The 23,814-nt window shown below is 43.9% G+C and overlaps 1 protein-coding gene across 1 annotated transcript in view; it reads right to left on the bottom strand.

Annotated features, from left to right (window-relative positions):
* Positions 1-14,021: 14,021 nt before the first annotated feature.
* IL31RA (interleukin 31 receptor A) overlaps positions 14,022-23,814 on the bottom strand; it is a 101,010-nt gene continuing 91,217 nt past the window's right edge. Inside the window, 3 exon segments of the mRNA XM_045022081.1 lie at positions 14,022-18,026; positions 18,029-18,485; positions 19,874-19,952. Of these exon segments, the coding sequence (XP_044878016.1) occupies positions 17,854-18,026; positions 18,029-18,485; positions 19,874-19,952 (709 nt within the window). The 3' untranslated portion in view covers positions 14,022-17,853.

Raw genomic sequence — 23,814 nt, 5'->3', positions numbered from 1 at the left:
GTTACCTAATGGTTGGGCACTTGGAGCTAGGGTTAGGGTTCCTATCGGTAGGGCATTTGGAGCTAGGGTTAGGGTTCCTATGGGTAGGGCACTTGGAGCTAAGTTTCGGCTTCCTATTGGTAGGGCTTCACGCCCTAGGGTTAGGATTCCTATTGGTAGGGCTTCCCGCCCTAGGGTTAAGATTCCTATGGGTAGGGCACTTGGAGCTAGGGTTAGGGTTCCTATGGTTAGAGCACTTGGAGCTATGGTTCGGCTTCTTATGGGTAGGTCTTCCCGCCCTAGGGTTAGGGTTCCTAATGGTAGGGCACTTGGAGCTAGGGTTAGGGTTCCTATGGGTAGGGCACGTGGAGTTAGGGTTAGGATACCTAAGGGTAGGGCTTCCCGCCCTAGGGTTAGGGTTCCTATGGGTAGGGCACTTGGAGCTAGGGTTAGGGTTCCTATGGGTAGGGCACTTGGAGCTAGGATTAAAGTTCCTATGGGTAGGACTTCCCGCTCTAGGGTTAGGGTTCCTATGGGTAGGGCTTCGCGCTCTAGAGTGAGGGTTCCTATGGGTAAGGATTCCTGCGCTAGGGTTAGGGTTCCTATGGGTAGGGCACTTTGAGCTAGGGTTAGAGTTCCTATGGGTAGGAATTCCCGCCATAGGGTAAGGTTCCTATGGGTAGGGCACTTGGAGTTAGGGTTAGGGTTCCTATGGGTATGGCACTTGGAGCTAGGGTTAGGGTTCCTATGGGTAGGGCTTCCCGCCCTAGGGTTAGGGTTCCTATGCGGAGGGCACTTGGAGCAAGGGTTAGGGTTCCTATGGGTAGGGCACATGGAGCTAGGGTTAGGGTTCCTATGAGTAGGGCTTCCCGCCCTATGGTTAGGGTTCCTATGGGTAGGGCACTTGGAGCTAGGGTTAGGGTTCCTATGGGTAGAGCACTTGGAGCTAGGGTTCGGCTTCCTATAGATAGGTCTTACCGCCCTAGGGTTAGTGTTCTTAATGGTAGGGCACTTGGAGCTAGGGTTAGGGCTCCTATAGGTAGGGCTTCCTGCCCTCGGGTTACGGTTCCTATGGGTAGGGTTTCCCACCCTAGGGTTAGGGTTCCTATGGGTAGTGCACTTGGAGCTAGGTTTAGGATTTCTATGGGTAGGGCACTTGGAGCTAGGGTTAGGGTTCCTATGGGTAGGGCTTCCCGCGCAAAGGTTAGGGTTCCTATGGGGAAGGCACTTGCATCTAGGGTTAGGGTTCCTATGGGTAGGGCTTTCTACCCTAGGGTTAAGGTTCCCATGGGTAGGGCACTTGGAGCTAGGGTTAGGGTTCCTATTGGTATGTCACTTGAAGCTATGGTTAGGGTTCCTATGGGTAGGGCACTTGGAGCTAGGGTTAGGGTTCCTAATGGGAGTGCACTTGCAGCTAGAGTTAGGGTTCCTATGGGTAGGGCACTTGGAGCTAGGGTTTGGCTTCCTATGGGTACGTCTTCCCGCCCTAAGGTTAGGGTTCCTAATGGTAGGGCACTTCGAGATAGGGTTAGGGTTCCTATGGTAGGGCACGTGGAGTTAGGGTTAGGCTACCTAAGGGTAGGGCTTCCCGCCCTAGTGTTAGGGTTCCTATGGGAAGGACACTTGGAGCTAGGGTTAGGATTCCTATGGGTAGGGCACTTGGAGCTAGGGTTAGGTTTCCTATGGGTAGGGCTTCCCGCCCTAGGGTTAGGGTTCCTATGGGGAGGGCACTTGCAGCTAGGGTTAGGGTTCCTATGGGTAGGGCATTTGGAGCAAGGGTTAGGGTTCCTATGGGTAGGGCACATGGAGCTAGGGTTAGGGTTCCTATGAGTAGGGCTTCCCGCCCTAGGGCTAGGGTTCTTATGGGTAGGGCACTTCGAGCTAGGTTGAGGGTTCCTATGGTTAGAGCACTTGGAGCTAGGGTTCGGCTTCCTATGGGTAGGGCTTCCCGCCCAAGGGTTAGGGTTCCTATGGGGAAGGCACTTGCATCTAGGGTTAGGATTCCTATGGGTACGGCTTTCTACCCTAGGGTTAGGGTTCCTGTGGGTAGGGCACTTGGAGCTAGGGTTAGGGTTCCTATTGGTATGTCACTTGAAGCTATGGTTAGGGTTCCTATGGGTAGGGCACTTGGAGCTAGGGTTAGGGTTCCTAATGGGAGCGCACTTGGAGCTAGAGTTAGGGTTCCTATGGGTAGGGCACTTGGAGCTAGGGTTAGGGTTCCAATGGGTAGGGCTTACCGCCCTAGGATTAGGTTTCCTAATGGTAGGGCACTTGGAGCTAGGGTGAGGGTTCCTATGGGTAGGGCACTTGGAGCTAGGCTTAGGGTTCCTATGGGTAGGGCACTTGGAGCTAGGGTTAGGGTTCCTATGGGTAGGGCACTTGGAGCTAGGGTTAGGGTTCCTATGCGTAGGGCTTCCCGCCCTAGGGTTAGTGTTCCTATGGTTAGGGGACCTGGAGCTAGGGTAAGGTTTCCTATGGGTAGGGCACTTGGCGCTAGGGTTAGGGTTCCTATGGGTAGGGCACTTGAAGCTAGGGTTAGGGTTCCTATGGGTAGGGCTTCCCACCCTAGGCTTAGGGTTCCTATGGGTAGGGCAGTTGGAGCTAGGGTTAGGTTCCTATGGGTAGGGCACTTGGAGCTAGGGTTAGGGTTCCTGTGGGTCGGGCACTTGGAGCTAGGGTTAGGGTTCCTCTGGGTAGGGTTTCCCACCCTAGGGTTAGGGTTCCTATGGGTAGGGCACTTGGAGCTAGGGTTAGGGTTCCTATGGGTAGCTCTTCCCGCCCTAGGGTTAGGATTCCTATCAGTAGGGCACCTGGAGCTATGTTTAGGGTTCCTATGGGTAGGGCTTCCCGCCCTAGGTTTTTGGTTCCTTTGGGTAGGGCACTTGGAGCTAGGGTTAGGGTTCCTATGGGTAGGGCACTTGGAGCTAGGGTTAGGGTTCCTATGGGTAGCGCTTCACGCCCTAGGGTTAGGGTTCCTATGGATAGGGCATTTGGAGCTACGGTTTGGGCTGCTATGGGTAGGACTTCCCACCCTAGTGTTAGGGTTCCTATGTGTTGGGCACTTGGAGCTAGGGTTAGGGTTCCTATGGGTAGGGTACTTGGGCCTATGCTTAGGGTTCCTATGGGTAGGGCTTCACGCCCTAGGGTTAGGGTTCCTATGGGTAGGGCTTCGTGCCCTAGGGTTAGGGTTCCTATGGGTAGGGCACTTGGAGCTAGGGTTAGTGTTACTATGGGTAGGGCACCTGGAGCTAGGGTAAGGTTTCCTATGGGTAGGGTACTTACAGCTAGTGTTAGGGTTCCTATGGGTAGGGCTTCCCACCCTAGGGTTACGGTTCCTATGGGTAGGTCAGTTGTAGCTAGGATTAGGGTTCCTATGGGGAGGGCACTTGGAGCTACGGTTAGGGTTCCTATCGGTAGGGCTTCCCGCCCTAATTTTAGGGTTCCTATGGGTAGGGCACTTGGTGCTTGGGTTTGGGTAGGGCACTTGGAGCTAAGGTTAGGGTTCCAATGGGTAGGGCTTCCCTCCCTAGGGTTAGGGTTCCTATGTGTTGGGCACTTGGAGCTAGGGTTAGGGTTCCTATGCGTAGGGCTTCCCGCCCTAGGGTTAGTGTTCCTATGGTTAAGGGACCTGGAGCTAGGGTAAGGTTTCCTATGGGTAGGGCACTTGGCGCTAGGGTTAGTGTTCCTATGGGTAGGGCACTTGGTGCTAGGGTTAAGGTTCCTATTGGTAGGGCTTCCCACCCTAGGCTTAGGGTTCTTATGGGTAGGGCAGTTGGAGCTAGGGTTAGGGTTCCTATGGGTAGGGCACGTGGAGCTAGGGTTAGGTTTCCTATGGGTAGGGCTTCCCGCCCTAGGGTTAGGGTTCCTATGTGTTGGGCCCTTGGAGCTAGGGTTATGGTTCCTATGGGTAGGGCTTCCCACCCTAGGGTTAGGGTTCCTATGGGTAGGGCACTTGGAGCTAGGGTTAGGGTTGCTATGGGAACGGCTTCCTGCCCTAGGGTTAGGGTTCCTATGGGTAGGGCACTTGGAGCAAGGGTTAGGGTTCCTATGGGTAGGGCACTTGGAACTTGAATTAGGATCCTATGAGTAGGGCTTCTTGCTCTGGGTTTACAGTTCCTATGGGTAGGGCACTTGAAGCTTGGGTTTGGGTTCCTATGTGTATTGCACTTGGAGATTGTTTTAGGGTTCCTATGGGTAGGGACAGTGGTGAGCTGGAGCAGGTTCCCACAGGTTCCCAAGATCCTGTTGTTAAAATTAGACCTCCATGGAGATGCGGTTGTTAAAGGTCCAGGGGGTGGGCAAAGAACTCCGGTCCGTGGGCCGGACCATCCTGTTGCTCCCAGAATTCCCAGCTGGGGAGGGAGAGGCTCCCCCGGCCCTTCCCCCGCTTCCCCCCAGTTGCAGCGGGACCAGCCGCCAGCACCAGCTGGGCAGCTCAGCTGAGCTCCTGAGTCGTCCTGCTGCTTTGAGCTGCCGGCAAGGTAAGGGGGGAGGGGGCTGCAAGCTCTAGGGTTGCCAGGGGGGCAAGTGGGGCAATTTGCCCCAAGGCCTGCAGGGGCCCCCGCCCCCACGGGTATGTCTTCCCCCGCCCCTGCTCCTCCCCCAGTCCTCCCCTCCTTACGTCAGAACTTTTTATAGGGAACCGGTTGTTGAGATTTTGGCAGCTCATCACTGCCCAGGGCCCCACACCACTGGAGCCCCTGCAAAGCTACATTGCTCAGGCTTCAGCCTCAGCCCCTGGTGTTGGGATTCAGTGCTCCAGGCATCAACCCTATGCAGTGGGGCTTTGGCTTTCTGCCCTGGGCTCCAGCGAGTCTAATGCTAGCCCTGATTGGCGGACCCCTGAAACCAGCTCGTGGCCCCCCCAGGTGACCCAGGACCCCTGCTTGAGAACCACTGTCCAAGACCACAAAGTAACACAAGGATGAGAGGGAGCCATGCTTGCATCACTTGTGAGAAAGGTAGCTGGTAACCGGAACACATGTAGCTGCAAACATGCTAGGTATTTCAAATAGGAGAAGGGGTTTTAGACACTGTCAGCAGAGTTCAAAACTTTGACCAGACAGGTCACAGCTGAAGGGACAGTTGCATTGTGGGATTGTTGTTGGAGGAACGTTTATAGCAGTAGGACACAAAATTAAGCGTGGACGCATGCCAGGTTGTACCAAACACAAGGCAAGTTTTGCCAGTCAAACTTTCTAGCATAGACTCTGCCCCTCTCTGGGACTGCAGGCTAGGGCTCTCACTCCCTCTTTCCGAATACACTGCTATTTTGGATTCACTTGTGCTCTCATATGTTTTCAATATTTTTTCTTGTGTGGCCTGAGGTCACATTAATAGTACTGTTATTTACATTCTTTACCACAGTCCCAGACTCCATTAGACACACACTTTCACTCAGAGTCATGTTTCTCCTATAGATGTTTCTCTAACATAAATGCCACATTCCTAGACTACTCACTGTAGGCCCCCACTGTATAAATAATGTGTTCTCACAAATAGGAACTCAGGATAAAATGTTCCAACTTGGGTTCCTCAAGTCAGGCACCCAAAGCCACATCTGCCCCTAAACAAAGATTGGCCTGAGGTTCAGAGGTGTTGAGCAGTGTGTCGGGTCAAAGTACCTTGATTTGGAGGGCTGGTTTAAGGGTGAATGTATGGGGTTAGCTGGCAGACTTCAAGCACCCAAGTTTGAAAGTTTTGACCTCTTTGTGCTATTTGATTGGTTAATGTGTGAACAGCACTATGAAAATATGGTTATGGCTTTCTTAAGGAAGCACATAGATCACTCAGGTACTAGTGTCTAAAACAAGTTTAACTCAGCTCACCTTAGTATTCACATTACTCAAACCTTGCTTTAATTTGGGAGTATTTTCCACAGATATGCTCCTTGTAAAGAATTCATGAAGGAAGGGGAGACAAGAAAAGGACCAGGGGATTTTTAGGTACACCAGGAAAGAGTTGTATCATATTCAGCTTGTATTCTTTATACAATCTGGAGGGTAATGCCTTGGGAACATGTCTACACCATGTGTTTACACATCTGTTTTAGCCCATATGTTGACATTAAACAGTTTCCTTACAGAAGAGACTCAGCCAAGAGGAAACTCCTCCTCCCCCCGCTCCCTTTAAAGTCTGTTTCCAGAGCTCATTTTCATGGTTTGATTAAAGGGAGATTTACATAACACCAGGGTTTTAATTAAATAGCAAAATGTCAATGCACTGGCTTTTCAACCTTGGAAACAAAAGGCAAATAACATAATTATCAAACAAGCATTGGAAAAGTTCATATAAGTTTTAAAATTTTAAATACTGAAGCTCAATATACTTTGGCTACAGGACAGAAATTCTGTAATCAAATTGTAAAGATATCAAGTAACTTAAAGGAACTAAATGGGTATTATTTACTTTATGAACTGAACCAAGACAATAAACTAATCAGCTGGAACCACAAGGAATATCTGAGAAAGGTACAAAATTAGAATTCTGATAACAACTCGGGGTTCTGACTGAGAATAGTGTGTGACAATTTTCTTTAGGGTTGCCACCCATCTGATTTTTACCTGGACAGTGTGGTTTTTGGCTTATGTGTCTGGGTGCCATTTAGCATTGCCAGGTGCCTAGTTTTCAGGGATCTGGCAACCCTAAATGTCACCCAAACCAAAAACCTGGTTACCGCAAGGCAGGGGGAGGCACCAGATCATTAACTCACACCAGCTCCTGCTCAGCCAGGGCTGCCTCCCACCTGCAGGGCAGGTTCCTTGAGACGATCCTGCAAAGAGTTGGGGGGGTCAGGGAGAGAAGTGCGTGACAGGGGCAGGGCCTTGGGGGGGAAGTCAGAGAAGGGGGTGAGCCTGGAGGACGAGGCAGAGAAGAAGGCAGGACCTCAGGGGTCCAGTTACCAAGAATTAGAAAGGTACACTGGCAACCCTAATTTTCTTAGGAAATGAAAGATTAGACAGGAGTGTTAGAACCTCCAAAGCCCATTGAGAATAAGGAGCTTTTATCTGGAAATGTTAACAAAGAGGTGACGAAGAGGAAGGACCAAATAAAATGGCAGCAAACAGGAGACACTAAGGAAACTAGGAAATCCAGCATTAATGTTACAAGAAACTTGAAAGAACACTAGTCTTGCAAACATTAAAACTATAGGAGCAAAGTTATGAAAATCATTCCAAATGATTTGAAAGTAAGGAAATCCACAGCTCAGCTCAAACAGCCCGAACTCTGCTCCCTATCTTCCCTTTATATTGGCTTGGTAAGGGTGTTATTTTTGGATCCAGGACATTTCCCTTAGAGAAGTCTATATCCTATGGCCAAGATGTGCAAAAGTTAGTATTGGTTTTGGCTGCCTCTAATTTTGGATGTCCAACTTGAGACTTCGTAAAGGGGCCTGATTTTCAGAAAGTGCTGAGTACCAGTGCCCACCCTCTGATAATCAGGTGTCAATTTGGGCAACGAAAAAGGGGAAATATGGTACCTATTCACTGTTGAAAATCCTGGTCACAGGCTACAGCCATCTTACATCTGGAGAATCACTGTACTGTATAATTTGTGGGTCACGCTTTTCAAATATGAACCAATTCATCGCTTTTAAAATTGGCTTCATACATAAATGTATCTGATAATAAGTGATATTTTAGCATGTAAAGATGAGGACAGTAAGTTCTGTAATTTCCTGATCCAGGCTATGGTTCCATTGATACACTAGCACCATGAATGAGGACACTCGTGTAATTGGTGGCACAGGCTGTTTGGATGAAATCCTGCCCCCAGTGTTTTGCCATTGACTTCAATGGGGCTAGGATTTCACCCTTGTGAAAATTTATAACAAACTGAATTATAAATGATATTTCTAAAATGTCTCACTTCAGAGTCAGAGCTGATAGAGTACCTTATTTGAATTTTACAATTTTATTAAAAGTGCTATTGGCAAAGAACAAAATATGGAATATAATAAAATTGTATTTTTATTCATAGGTTTTCTCCTCTATATCCAAAGTGGCAAACACTCTGTCACTACCAAAAATTATTTCCGTGTTAACACTGAAAAGTTTAGCATTCCAAAACATTAATACAGTTCACATTTCATATACAGAATCTCACATTGTGCTATTAACACATCAATATTAATTTTGTAATGCAACATTTTAAAACATAAGAATTATAATCCATGATCCAAAAATCACATGGCAATTATCACTGAGTCCCATTATTCAAACTCATTGAGGGTGCTTTCAAAATTACAGTGTTGGAGAAAGGGCTTCAGAGTTGGTTCTTTGAATGTAATAATAATGGGTGAATTCAACTATCATCATGCTGTTCGGGTAAATGGCACCTCAGGGCATGATGCGGAGATAAAATTTCTATCCACTGATAATGACGGCTTCTTGAAGCAGCTACTCTTGGAGTCCACAAGGGGAAAGGCAATTCTTGATTTAGTCCTAACTAGAGCAGAGGATCTGGTCCAACTGGTAACTAGTTGATCTGATTGATAATAGAGACCATAAAGTAATTAAATTTAGCATCCTTGTGGGGGGAGGAGGGGACCAAAAAAACCCATCACAGTAACATTTCATTTTAAAAGGGGAACTACACAAGAGTGAAGACTCTAGTTAGATAGAAATAAAAAAAGAGCAGTCACAAGGGTTAAATGCCTGCAAGCAGCATGGAAACTACTTAAAAACACCATAATAGAGGCTTGGACTAAATGTATACCCCAAATCAAAAATAAATGTGAGGATCAAAAGAATAACACCATGGCTAAATAGCGGAGAAATGGAGGCCATTAGAGGCAAAATGGCATCCTTTAAAATTTGGAAGTCAAATCCTAATGAGGAAAATAGGAAGGAGCACAAAGTCTTGCAAGTAAGATATAAAAGTATAATAAGGCAGGCCAAGAAAGAATTTGAAAAGCAACTTGCGAAAGATGCAAAAATGAACAGTAATTTTTTTAAGTACATCAGAAACGGGAAGCCTGCCAAAAAGGCAGTGGGGCCACTACACATTAAAGGAGAACTCATAGATGACCAGGCCATTGCAGGGAAATCTAATGAATCCTTTGCAACAGTCTTCACTGCAGAGGATGTGGGGGAGATACCCACATCAGAGGTATTCTCTTTGTGTGACAAATCTGAAGTACTGTCTTAAATTGATGCATCAAAAGAAGAGGTGTTAAAACAAATTGAGAATCTAAACAGTAATAAGTCACAAGGACCAGATGGTGTTCCCCCAAGTGTGCCGAAGGAACTCAAATATGACATTTTAGAAACACTAACGATAGTAAGTGTGGCATGTAGTATGAAAACACCAGATGACTGGACTGGAGCAAATATAACGCTGATTTTTAAAAGGGGCTCCAGCGGCAATCCTGGCAATTATGGACCAGAAAGCCTAACTTCAGTACTGGGCAAATTGATTAGAAACTATGTAAAGAATAGAATGATCAGACATGTAGATAAAGATGATTTGTTGGGGAAGAGTCAATACGGCTTTTCTAAAGGGAAATCATGCCTCACCAATCTATTAGAATTCTTTGAGGAAGGCAACAAGCATATGGACAGGGGTGATCCGATCAATATAGTGTACTTGGATTTTCAGAAAGCCTTTGATACTGTCCCTCACCAAAGGCTCTCAGGGAAACTAAATAGACATGGGAAGGTCTATTTAAATAGAAGAGGGAAGGTCTTCTTGTGGATCAGTAACTGCTTGAAAGATAGGAAACAAAAGGTCAGTTTTTATAATGGAGAGAGATAAACAGTGGGGTCCCCCAAGGATCTGTACTGGGTGGAACCTGTGCTATTCAGCATATGCATTAATGATATGGGAAAAGGGATGAACAGTGAAGTTGCAAAGTGTGTAGATGATACAAAATTATTCAAGATAGTTATGTCCAAAGCCAACAGTGAGGAGTTAGAGAGGGATCTCACAAAACTGGCTGACTGAGCAACAAAATGACAGATAAGATTCAGCATTGATAAATGAAAAGTAATGCACAGTAGAAAAACTAATCCCAACTATGCATATATATTGATGGATTCTAAGGGCAGGTCTACACTAAGGGCGGGGGTCGAACTAGGGTACGCAAGTTCAGCTACATGAATAGCGTAGCTGAACTCGAAGTACCCTAGTTCGAACTACTTACCCGTCCATATGCCGCGGGATCGAAGTCCGTGGCTCCAAGGTCGACTCCACCACCGCCGTTTCCAGTGGTGGAGTACCGGAGTCAACCGGAGCGCGCGGGGAGTTCGAACTATCGCGTCCAGATTAGACGCGATAGTTCGAACTCCGAGAAGTCGAACTCACCGCGTCGACCCGGCAGGTAAGTGTAGATTAGCCCTAAATTAGCTATTACAACCAGATAAGGAGATCTTGGAGTCACCATACATGGTTCCTTGAAAACTTCCACTCAGTGCATAACAGCGATCAGAAAGATTAACAGTATGTTAGGAACTATTAAGAAAGGCATAGAAAATAATACAGAAAATTTCATAATGTCACTATATAAATCCATGATGCAACCACAACTTGAGTACTATGTTCAGGTCTGATCACCCCATCTCAAAAAGGATATAATGGAATTGGAAGAGGTTCAGAGAAGGGCAACAAATGTGATCCAGGGTATGAAACAACTTCCATAGGAGGAGACGCTAAGGAGGGATATGATAGAGGACTATAAAATCATGAATGGTATGGAAAAAGTGAATAAGGAAGTGTTATTAGACACAGACACAAAGAATGGGGTAGATTAGCTTGATTTTGCCAAACAAAATCCATTAACTACATAAAAATAAAACTTTACGCTAGATCAGATGAGTTGGAAAAAGCTTTCTGGGAAAACAGACAAATGGACCATCCCCTGAAGGATGAACTCACCATACAGAGCCTGCAGCTGCAGTGCAGCTTCTCAGCCATCACTGAAAGAAACCTACCGTTGAGCAATTAGTGGTGATCAGTCTCTCAGGCAAGTGCAGAGTTGTTAACTCATGCAATTATATTAAAAGTCTTATGATATTTGGTGGTGGGTGTTGTCATGCTTCTGCACCAGGTATGGAGTGCTACAGAGCTTGCTTATCCACACCAGATGTGTTCATCATAAGATCCTTCAGTGCTCTGCCAGGTTGCAGCTGAGGTTAGCTTAAATGAGGTGTTTTACAGACCGCACAAGCGAGTGGCTGAACAGTAATACAGTTTAGCATTCCATTACATCTCCCTTGTTAAGTTTTACACTTCTACCATTCACAATATTTACACTATCACACTGTCTTTGAAGTTCAGTATGTATCAGTTTGTTAAGTGTGTCTCATTTCTAATTACATGACCTGAACATGCAATAACTGTGTCATCTGGTTGTCCATTAGCTGCAACGACTGGCTGTGATCAGTTTGAAATCCGAGTCACCTTGTTCTGCATCTGCCAGCTGTAGAATTTGCTCTGTTGACTGCTCTTTCCGAAGAACAAACTGTAGATGCCAACAGTTCCTGTTGAACTCTCCACTGTTGGTCTTGATCACAGATGGTGCAGGCACTGAATTCTTTTTCTTTACAACAGTTGAAATTGTCCATCCCTTTTCTCCATCCAGTTTGACACACACAGTCACCAGGTTCTAGACCCAACAGTTCTCTGAGTGATGTCTGTTGTAAAAGCTCTTTCAGCCTTTTAATCCAATTTGGTTATTCTCTTCATTTTCTGGCCATTTTGGGCTGAGGGAGGGGCTCCTCTCCCCAGCAGCTCCGGTGGGCCTGGGCCGGACTGAGGAAGGAGCTCCTCCCCTGGCTGAGGCAGGTACACGCTGGGGCCGGGAGGCATCTCTCCCTGCCACAGCCCTAAGTGGGGCTTAATAGGCAGCTGCGCAGCCATGCAGCTTAGAGGGAACTTAGGTGCCAGGTACCAGGACAGGTGGGTCCATCCCGGGGGCCCAACTAGGCATGGAGGGGCGGAGAGCTCTGGAAAGGGAAGGTCAGGTCAATCGGTTACACCCCATGTGAGAGAGGTGTACAAGAGAGTGTGTGTGTGTGGGTGGGTGTGTGTGTGTGATCTCTCCCCATGTGTGCGTGTGGGGGGGGCATAGGGATGCGTATGTCACCCCTCCCCAGGTGAACCCTAAAGCCTTAAAGATAAGAAGGTAAATAAAAAGAATCCAACTATGCAATATTTCATTTTAACAGGGGCTCAGTCAACGTTATGTTAATTTGAACATTTATACGATTGATTGCCATTGAACTTGCTTGAATATGAGTAATTTTACCAGGTGTCCTGTACTCAGCATAGGGAAATATGGTCACCCAATCTTTAATACTCTCCCAGGTATGGCCGAGGTTCATTTCAATAAGATATTTTACACAAGGTGCCACCAAGTGGCCAAATAGTATAATACAGTTTAGCATTCTTTTACAGTTTGGGGGTTTGCTTCGAGTTTCACAAGGACTCATAGTTGCTGAAGTCAAACTCAAAACATTTCCTTTAGTTAATAGTGGCCATCTCCCATTACTTTCAGTGGGATTTAAGCCAAGCTGCCTATCAGTTCCCTGGTCTTTACACAAGGGAATGAGGGTGCTCTAATCCAATGGTTCTCAACCGGGGTACACATACCCCTGGGGGTACACAGAGGTCTTGTAGGGGGTACATCAACTCACCTATTGGCCTAGTTTTACAGCAGACTACATAAAAAGAACTAGTAAAGTCAGTACAAACCAAAATTTCATATAGATAATGACTTGTTTACAGGACTCTATGTACTATACACTGAAATGTAAGTACAATATTTATATTCCAATTGATTTTATAATTATAAGGTAAAAATGAGAAAGTAAGTCATTTGTCAGTAATAGTGTGCTGTGACACTTTTGTATTTTTATTTCTGAATTTGTGAGCAAGTCGTTTGAGTGAGGTGAAACATGGTTTACACAAGACAAATCAGACTCCTGAAAGGGGTACAGTAGTTTGGAAAGCCACTGCTCTTATCAAGACAGGTGCTGCTCTCTGGCTACATCTACACTGTGAGCTAAGAGTGTGACTCCCAGCTTGTGTAGACGTACTTGTGCTAGGTCTCATCTCAGCCAGTATGCTAAAAATAGTAAACGGGGTGTTTTTTTCAAACCAGTATCACTCTCTCTCTCTCTCTCTCACACACACACACACACACACCCAATTTGCCACCTCTGAGGTTCTCCAAGACTGAGAAGAATCTCAGGGAGGTAAAGTCACAAACACATATTACAAAAATGCTATCATGGCCTGTCTGAAAAATGAACAATAATCAGATTTATATCTATATCTATACACACACACACTCCAAAAGCCACGGCATCTGCAATGGCCAGGTCACCAAGGACAGGGCCTCTATCATATATGGAGTGCCTGGCCAACCTGAGGGGGCAAAAAAGAAAGTCTGGATGAGACATTTTCAGACTTCATAGCAGTGTCTTCCTCCAAAAATCAAAGCTGGGTGAGAAGTGGAGGCAGTACTGAGGACCCACTGGGAGAACGAAATGGAGCTCACAAACAAGACCGTGACAGTGGCCGAGGACAGCATTGCAATCACCAGGGAAAGCATTACCATAGCCAAAGAGAGCTTGGAAATGGACAGGGAGATACAGAGGCAGCTCATGGAGGCTATATCAAGCCAACATTCACTGCTTCATCACAGGCTGATGCTAGGACAGCAGGCGCTGCAGCCCTGTGTACTGGGACCCAGCCATGCTCTTCAGTCCCTCAACAATACAATATTGGGACCACCCCGCAACTCCTCCCCGACCTACCCCTGCAGCAGTGATCCCAGAGGCCATTCTCCTTGTAGAGTCAACCTCTGGGCACAGAGGACAGTTGCACCTGGGAGGGACCCCAGCACCCCTGATAACTTTGCACCATGCCACTCAATCCCAGAAGTCCTGTGAAGAACAAGAGGCAGAACCAAGGCACGTACTCCCTGTGACTTTCAGGCCTTCCACCCCTTAACTGTTGTTCTGCCCTGTATTGCATCTTCAATTTTAGCTGCACTATTATTTTCTTAAATGTATGTTTGACTACAAGTTGTTTTAATATTGGTTCTATAACAATTTTATTTTTGGTCTGTTACATCACCGTTGTTTCATAATAAAAAATTTAAAATTCATACATTATGACTCATTACTGCATGAAAGTCAAACACTTTTAAACAAAGTTAAAATAATGTACAGGGTTTTTAAAAAGTACTTGAACAAGACCGCACTTGCATCACCCATAAGCAATGCACACAGTGAACCCAAATTCCACCTCCACGGGCTAATGGCTGATTGTACAGTCACACATTTTCAGGGATGAGACTCAAAATAAGAACAATAGGCATCCCTAACAATATTTCCCCGTGTGTTTCCATTTACTATGAGACATCTGCTGTTTTTACCACTGAGCAAATATCTGGACCACCCCCAGCAGTAAGGCTTTTTCCCCCTTATTCTCACGAATATCGTGCAGAGTACAACACAGTGATATAATGGTTGGCATGTTTTTTTCTGGTGCTTCCAAACTATTACACAAATAGCACCATCTCCCTTTCAGATAGCCAAATGCATACTTGACTATCATTCTGCAACTACTGAGTCCGCAATTAAAAAGTTCGTTCCTTCTATCCAGATGGCCTATGAATCGTACATTAACCAGTAGGGATTAAGTTAGGTCTCCCAGAATAACAGAAGGGTCTGGAGACACTTAATTCAAATTCATATGTCCCACCACTAAAACCTGGATCCTCAAAAACCATCAGTACAACTTCATTTCTCATTGGAAATTAATGCTACTTTATATTTGACTTAGCACTTTTTATCCAAGGATCAAAACGTGCTTTAAAATTTAGTCTCACTACACATTTGACAAATAGGCATTTTACAGAGGAGGAAACTGAGGTATAGAGAGAGTCATCCAAGATTACACAGAAAGGGGGACAGAGCCAGGAAAAGAAAAACCCTGGTCTCCTAATTCCCAGTCCTGTGCCTTTCTCACTAAAACCCATCCTTCCTCACTTCTCATTGCTTAGAAAATTTAAGGGTGTGTATTCACATCCTCTAACAGTAAAAATAACGAACCAAACACAAAAACCCCACTACTGCCATAAAATTCTTACTGATTTATTTTTTCAAATAACCAATACAGAGCAGATGCATTCAAAACTAAAGAAAAAATCTGATTAAAATAGTGCATTAGATATGATAGTTGTGTGACTGCAGTCACACGGCATTTTTATACACAAGTATTTGACTGCATGGAAAGGGTTGCAGATTATTGGTCTTGTTCATGCAGTACATACATTAGTGCATGCAGTCCAGTATTTAATAAAGATTATGTGTAGACTTTCCTATGTTTTAGACCAGTTTCTCTAATTGGTCCATGAACCAATGTTGATCTGTGAAGCACTTACTGGTGGTTTGCAGAAAGCTGGTCACATGTTTATGTCTCCTTATTTCCAGCAGCTAAATTACATTAATACTTCCCTAATATCATTTCTCCATGTAAACAATTGATACAGATGCCACAATGATACTATTTGATGGTCAATGGGAGGGAGGATGTTCCAGGAGACAATCTCTGCATTCACAAGGAATAAATTTGAGCAACGTTCTAGGCAATTTCATGTTTACAGGAATATGTTTTCAAAGTTTTTTTAAATAGTAAATGTTAGTATTCATTAATAATACTCAACAGGCAATGCACACTTTCCCCCAGTCTCAATAAGCAGCCTCAGCTATGATTTGGAGGGATCCTCCCTAAGAGTAAGAGGATTAAGTTGACTCTCCATGCACATTCAGTATCCCAGACCAAGAATGCCGGCAAGGGTGATGATTATGATGATTACTGTCGTGCCTAGGAGTCTTAGGATGCCAATTAATGCAAATTCTGGTAGCCAGCAGACCAACAATTCATTTCACATTGGTCTCCCAACCCTTTTCACATTGTAATAACTTCTGGGTACTGCTAATGTGGACAACATTCAATTCACTCATTTCAGAATTAATGGCTTAATAGTCCATTATCAGTCCCTGGCACCATTTAGAATTTATCTGCACTGCAGCTGGGAGCATGCCTCCCAGCCCAGGTAGACAGACACACACTAGCTCTGCTTGAGCTAGCATGCTAAAAATAGCACTGTGGACACTGCAGCACAGGAAAGCCACCCAAATACAAGCCCACCCAACCCCTTGGGTCTTTGCACAGGTGACTAGCCCATGCAGCTACATCCGCGCAGCTATTTTTAGCGTGATTGCTCAAGGAGATCTAGCACATGTCTGTCTGTCCGTCTGGGCTGGGAGGAACACACTTAGCTGCAGTGTAGACATACACTCAGTCATCTTTGTTGTGCTACTGGGATGAAATTCAAAGAAAATAAAAATGGTTAGTATTATCTTGAAAATGATCAAAGGACAAGCCACATATCTCATTAGGCCCAGCTGCCCAAACAGTGAATGGGGACTTGAACACTTGTCATTTTAAGTTTTAATATTTTTTACTGAGCTCTGTCAGTGTGCTTGGATCTATACAAATATAGAAGTCAGCTTGGCCTTTATTCTAACGGACTTTTTGATTCAATTTTTCTGGTCTATAAAGAACCAGTCCCCTTATGAACATTTTTTTTCTTTTGATTATTAATATGCCTCTGGTATAACCACAAGTGTTTCCCTCTTCCGTGCTCAATAGCTTTGCTTATTTTGATTTGTCATTTTTTAAATGTTTTTGCAAATCATCTAATTCTCATCAGAATTCTCTATGGGACTGATTCTGATCTCATTTCAAGAGTAACACTACTGAACTCAATGAAGTTATATACTGCAAAATTGAGCTCAGGACTGAGTCCTACTTGCCTGGACACTTCTAAAGATGGCCATGCTCAAAAAAAGATTCTAGGATTTCCAAGTGTAATTTCCAGAAATTCTAAGTTTAATGCGATAATCTTCAAAGGACTCCTTTGACTACTCAGTTTGATTCAGCATTTTCCTTTAGTTAGAGGAGAAGCACTGCCTTAAATATAGATTCAGTGCCCTTTTCTACAGAAGAGGCTGGGTTCAGTTAAGCCATTTCAGTCAAGGAAGTCAATGCATCAACTGGAGAAGCAGCTGGAGGGCCAGGAGAGATCTACAGTGACAAAGGAGTAAGATGATAGAATGGGGCACACGGAGTGACAATGAGTGACAAATAACCAGGAGAAATGAAAAACAGAGTAAAATACAGAAGATAAAACCAAGAGAAAATGAAACAGGAGAGTGACAGAGAATCCAACCAAATCTATGGCCACAGACAAAATCTTGTTGACACAAACAGGAAGCATAATATCCAAACCAGATGACCGAAGTGGCAAGAGGAACAGCAGAGCCTCCAGTTACTTGACAAATAGCAGGAACACTACAAATAGAATTGAAAACAGAAGTTAAGGGAAGGAAGAATGGGAAAAGAGAAGTTCTATTTCTTGTAACTTTAAGAAAGAAGAAAGGAAGGGATTTGAAGATCCTGGCGATGTTTGAGTAATCATGCCTGGCCTTAGCAACAGCCTGCTTCAGAAAGAGACTGTCAAGAAGGAAATCAGCATCCTGCTTGCACTGATGGATACTGTCATGGTAAAGATAAATTTGTTTTAATAAACTGGAAGGGGAGGGATAAAAAGAATTAAGTGTGATTCCTTTGCCTGGCTACTGGCGCATATTTCTCTATGTCTGTCTGTTAAAGAGAACAATAATATGAAGTCAAAATTAACAGATGATGAAATGCATTAATTCCTTCAAAATAGTTCAAACAAACTGGTAGTTTTCAGTCAAGTAAGTGATGCTAAGAGAAATTGAACGCATGTCTGTATGGAAGGCAACACTCCCTCAAAGAGAAAGCAGCAGACCAGCGGGACAGTACAATACCTCAAAATGACTTTGCAGGTATGCACTGATCAGCTGTGGTCAGTCCAAACATGTCCAGTGTCACATATGGTTGCCCTATAGTGTTTCGCTGGAAAAGGGCTAAGACAAGCAATTGGTTTTTGGCTTCCTTATTGTATTCTGGCAAATTCTCAGAAATTAGAAATTCCCTTGTATTAAAGAATTCTTCAGATATGGATTGATTTTAGTTTCTTCTTTGAAATCTGTATGTTCTAGAACTTCCTCCTTTTCATTCTCTTTGGAATTCTCGATTGAAGAATGCAGAGACTCACATAAGCCTTCTTTTGATATTTCTAGATGCTGATGTTGGATTCTTCTGGTAGGCATCAAAGCTGAAAGCAACATTTGACTCCTGAAGTCTTGTTCTGTAACTATATATGGAATTGATGGTGATAGTGGTTTTACAACTTCATATTCTTCACCATACAAAATCTTTTTATGTCCATTACCCATGTCCTTTTTACAAACATTTGTATGTTTAGAATCATAGTTCGCATGACTCTCTACTAATAATGCAGTATGGTCTTCAGCAGGAAAGCATGATTCCAAAACACAGATGCCTTCAGGATCTACTGTCCCATCCTCAGATTGTACTTCCTTCAGAGGCGAATTATTCTGTCAGTACAAAAAGGAAACACTTGAAACTTACATCAGGACAAAGGAAGATACATTACAAAGATCTTTTAAAAACACCCGCACCACTTCAGCTCTGTTCAAGTCTGTATGTTTAAGAAGCCACTTAATGAAACCTTGAAATGCATTTCTCTTGAAATACAGTTTTCAGAAAAGTGACTATGAAAATGGCAATGTAAAGCTCCACGTTTATTGTCTCAATGAATCCATATCAAATTTTCTCAGTTTACTAGTAAAATGACTGTTTTCTAACTCACAAGCCCTTCAAACTCAATCTGTGCCAGGAATCACGTTAGAGTATTTTCATTTTGCATATGATGATCAGTAAATTCTACAGGAAAAATTTTCCCTGAGTTATACCCGCAACCCCATTGTCTTTAAATTACCCTTTTAGTGACATCTGTCCAACTCTATTAGATTTCAATAAATGAAAAAGGATTCAGTGACAAAACTGAAGCTATGATATGATAATATGATAGGCACTAAGAAGGAACAGGTAAGTTGGATTCACTCTGCTCTCTATGCCATTGGGTGGGGAAGGTGAGGGCTGAGGATAAGCAAGGCACAGACACAGCTCAACGGACATTGCTGGCCAAAAGATTCTGATCTCAAAAGAAAAATACACAATGACAGGCACTCAGAGAAGAACCTTTATCTTAGTCCTCCACAGGAAAGCTGAGAGGGGGCCTGGGAAATTGAAAACTGAGGACTAAGGGTGACAGAGAAGCACACTCAGACCCTCTCAGAGACAGGAATACAGACTCCTGTATACCTGTCATCTCCTGTGATGGGTCAGGCTAGGACATTTTTCATGGGCGTTTGTCAGTTTTTTGTTAAGTTTGTCTTTCTCTGCAACAAAACTTCCCAAAGTATAAACATCTGTCAGTTTTTGTAATATGGTTTTGTTTACACCTATTCTATATGAATTTTATCTTGTAAAAAAGAGTAATAAATGCTATAATTTTAAACATGCTACTCTGACTCATATTTTAGGATGTAAATTCTTAAGATACATTGTAATCTAATGAGGATGGGTGAATTACTTTAGAGATGACTGCCCACTTAACTGGGCAGATAGATGAGCATCTGGAACATAGGCCCCACCACAGGCAGAAACTCATCTCATTCAAGACAAGTTGGGGAAAATGAACTACAAGAGTACAACATATCATGCTATATAAAAAGTAGTAAATATAGGTGCCTATGGAGGTATCTATAAAAGAAGGTTACATTTGGTCAAATTCATTCCTGAGAGAGCATCATTATAATCATCACTGATTTAATGAATCTAGTCCACCATGCTTCAATTGTTTATCAGAAAATTTACTCTCATCACATATTTGTTTTTCTTAACAGGAATCTGATGTTACCTTAAGCTTGTCAGTAGGCCACTCTACAGCAATGCTCTCTGCAGGATTTGGTATATCAGGCCAGCAAACCTTTTTCAATCTGCAATTCAGAAAAGAGATCTGGCCTTTTGATGTAGGAATCAGATGACTGACATGATGAATGCCGTAGGAATACTGTACCAGTACATGAATGGATTCAATACAGAAAATGTTTAACCAGGAATAGAATGGCAAACATTTATCAAGGGAAGTCCTTTCCCTGTATTCATTATCTAAATTATTATAATAAGGGGAACTGCTTTCCCTCAAGTCAATTCTTACGGGCTAGAGAAAAATTGTTTAAAAGTAATAGCAGTGTGTTATCTGGGACTGGAGTTTTTGGTTTAAAGCAATGTTTACCATTAAATACAGAAAATAAAGCTGCAGTTGTAACTATTCAAGCTACATAAGCCAAATTTTTCTTACGACATGCCTACATTAGGCTTGGAATGAAGAGTGTCTGGGTTATTTTATAGAGTATGTCCTCATTGTAAAGTTAACTTAACTCCTCTTGAGTTAACCTAGCTCACGTGACAGCAGCCGCAGTGCAAAACAATACAGGAACTCCACACTGTGGTTTTATTAGCAGCTGATGAGTTGTGCTGACTTGAGCTGAAGCCAATACCTAAGGCTACGATTCTGTCACAGATTCTGGAAAGGGCTTGGGCTTTGGCTTCAGCCTCGGGTGGCGGGGCTCAGGCTTTGGCTTCAGCTGAAGCCTGAGCCCCGCCACCCTTAACTTAGCTTCACAGGGTCCCCTGTGGTGTGGGGCACCAGGCAATTGTATTGATGTAGTGAAAACTGCATTACTGTGTGTATATTTATGTGATTATTGTTTATTGCCCATGTCCTCTTCGTGCCTTTTATTAAAAATACCCGGGCCAAAATCATAGCCTTACCAATACTCCCGAGAGGCAAGCCAACTCGAGTGAAGGGTTTGTGTGTGTGGATGACATTTGAGTTAACTCTGCAGCAAAAATATGCCCATTGTTTTTTGTTTTTTTTAACTGCAACGTAATTATCCGCCTATTTCACAGAAAAGATTGACTGCATTCAAGACACTGTCTCCAAATCAATACTGAGCAGACTGTGGCAGTCAGAAAAAAGTTTAAAATTAACATTTACATGGGAACACAAGCTGAACAGTAGGATCTCCCAGCCAAAATAGGGCACAGCCAATTCCTGTATTTATATATAAAAAAGTGCCAGAACGACTTTAATAAAAATTAGTAACCAAAATAAGCTTTGTGAGTGCTTTAAACAGAATTGCTGCCGGTACTAATTATATCCTTGAACCCACAATTATTTACATGTGTGCATAACTTTACTCACATGAGTAGTACCTTTGAAGCCTGTGGACTATACATATGAGTAAAGTTATGCAAGTATTTAGGTTTTTGCAGGCTCAGAGCCTCATAAACATATTAAGAGAGAGTGCCAAATATAAAAGACAAGAGAATACAACAGTGTTGAGGCTATATAAGCTATATGTTATAAGTACTATAAGTGGAGCTGGAATTGCTACCTAACATGACTCAAAGGTTCCTATTTTAACCCTGTTTTCAATCACATATAACTTTAACAAAATTTTAACATTTGGGGGCTGAAATTTTCCACATCAGGTGTCTGCCTTACGCAGATTTTTAAGTTTCAGCCAAAACAGCTCAGCCTTTTCTGACAATAAGTTTAGGGGGACAATATGGTGTTTTGCAGTGTTAAGAAGTCTTAGGACCATTTCTTTGTGAAGTTCTAGGAAGCCTGTGCTTTGGAGCAGAGACTTGAAATTTGGCCAGGGGTGGCCTTTATGTCAGGGATATGTTTTGTGCTCTTCATATGAAAATCTGCCCAAATTTGGCTAAATTGTAACCATTTAAAAAAAAATCAGTTTGCACATGCTCAGTAGAGACTTCTAATGGCTTAGTAGCTAAAGTCTCCAAAGATTTTGTCATCAGAGAGGATGTGCCACACCTCAAAGCATCTACATGTGACCAGACTGCACATGCACCAGTCTCACAGAGCAACTGAGCATGTTCCAGCCCAGGACTTCAGGTGCAAAGCCACACTTTCCTTGTAATTCTGGTCCAGGCCAGGGTTGGGGCAGGCACCAAATATGACAGTAGAGAGACTCTCTTCTGTGCTCTCAATGACATCCTCATCAGCAGTGTGGAAGAGGACAGTGCCTAACGCAAATGCAGAGGACCAAGAACCAGACAGAAGGTGAGAGAAGGAGTAAATGGGGACAAGAAGTGTGAGGCAAGAATAACTGGGATTGAGGCTGGCAGGGAAAAAGAGAAATTGGGACTGGGAGAAAGTTGCGGGGGGGGAGAACATAGGAGAGGAACATATCTGATGAGAGGTGTGGTCCAGGCCAAGAACTGGGACTGGCTGGGCAGAAAGATTGGGACAAGGAGCTAGGAAGGGAGAACTGGGAGCCAGTGGAGGGAGAAATCAGGGACAGGGAGAGAGAGATTGGATAAGGAGCCAGGAGGGGGAAACTGTGACTGACTGGGCAAAGAATCTGGGACTGGGATGAGGAACTGGGGTGGAAAAAGACTGAACTGGAACAACAACAGGTTGGAGGGGACGGGGCAGAAAGTGTGACGTGTGGTATGAATAGGCAAAAGAGTCTGTGCCGTTTAGAGCACACTCCCGTTCAGAGACTGGAATGGAACGCAAGATTTCCGAGACTCAGCATTCCCCTGCTGTCAGCAAATATCTGGGAAACACACTGCAAAGGATGTGGCATCATATTCCCCTCTAGTGTTGGTCCACACAGAGGATGACAGCCTACTACTGCTATCAGTTATTCCATTAGCTGACGTGGCAGAGATGGAAATGTTCCTACCTTGCTTATGAACCATATGGGTATCAGTATGATACCACGATAGAATCTCTGCTTTTTCCATTTGCTTTATTAAAAACCTAGGAAATTGTACAAACTATGTTAAAAGAATATGCCAGAATTAAGGTTGCCTGTGTAACCTTAATCTAATACCTTGTGTGTATGAATTATGTTACAATTATAATCGCATGAGCACTTACTACTTTCCCACACACACACAGTTCCCCAGCCTCATTTGGTCCATAGGATGGACAATGCTCACTTAATAAGGCGGCCCATTACAGACAGTTGACAAGAAGGTGTGAACTTCATTTCCCCAATACTAATTTCTCCCTACTGTTACTTGCACCTTCTTGTCAACTGTCTGTAATGGGCCACTCTCTTACCACCACAAAAGTTATTTTTCCTCCCTGGGTATCCTGCTGTTTATTGATTTCTCTCATTAGACTGACCTAACACTTGGTAAAGCACCCCCATCCTTTCATGTATTTATACCTGCTCCTGTATTTTTTACTTCATACAGCTGATGAAGTGGGTTCTAGCCCATGAAAGCTTATGCCCAAATACATTTTTTAGTCTCTAAGTGCCACAAGGACGCCTCATTTGTTTTTTTTTAGTTGGAAAGTGTGAAAAATCAGGACGGGACAGGGGGTAATAGATGCTTATATATAAAAAAAAGCCCCAAATATCGGAACTGCCCCTATAAAATCGGGACATCTGGTCACCCTATTCAGCAGATCGAGGAAGTTCAGGATGAGACTTGAGGGCAGGATAACATGTAGAAGAGATTGGAAAATCAGAATGGTCTGGGGGCGACCAAAATGTCCATTGCTCTGTCTCATCGGCTCTTGTGCATCACTCCAGGCAAGAGTGGTAGTGGAGGGAAGGCATAGTTGACTTGGTCTGATCAGGAGTATCGCCCTAGGAACAATGGCCGAGGGCTCCCCAGAGCATTACGTGGTGCATCTGGGAAGCGAATAGTTCTCTGGTTGGAGTCCCCCATCATGTGAACATGTCATATACCACTGAATTGTGAAGTTCCCACCTGACAGTCAATAGTGTGTCTGATGAGCGAGTCTGT

The sequence above is a fragment of the Mauremys mutica genome, chromosome 6 (assembly GCF_020497125.1).
Source record: "Mauremys mutica isolate MM-2020 ecotype Southern chromosome 6, ASM2049712v1, whole genome shotgun sequence".
Taxonomy (NCBI): Eukaryota; Metazoa; Chordata; order Testudines; family Geoemydidae; genus Mauremys; species Mauremys mutica.
Note: the sequence above shows the minus strand (reverse complement) of the source record. Positions and strands in the feature narration are given on the sequence as shown.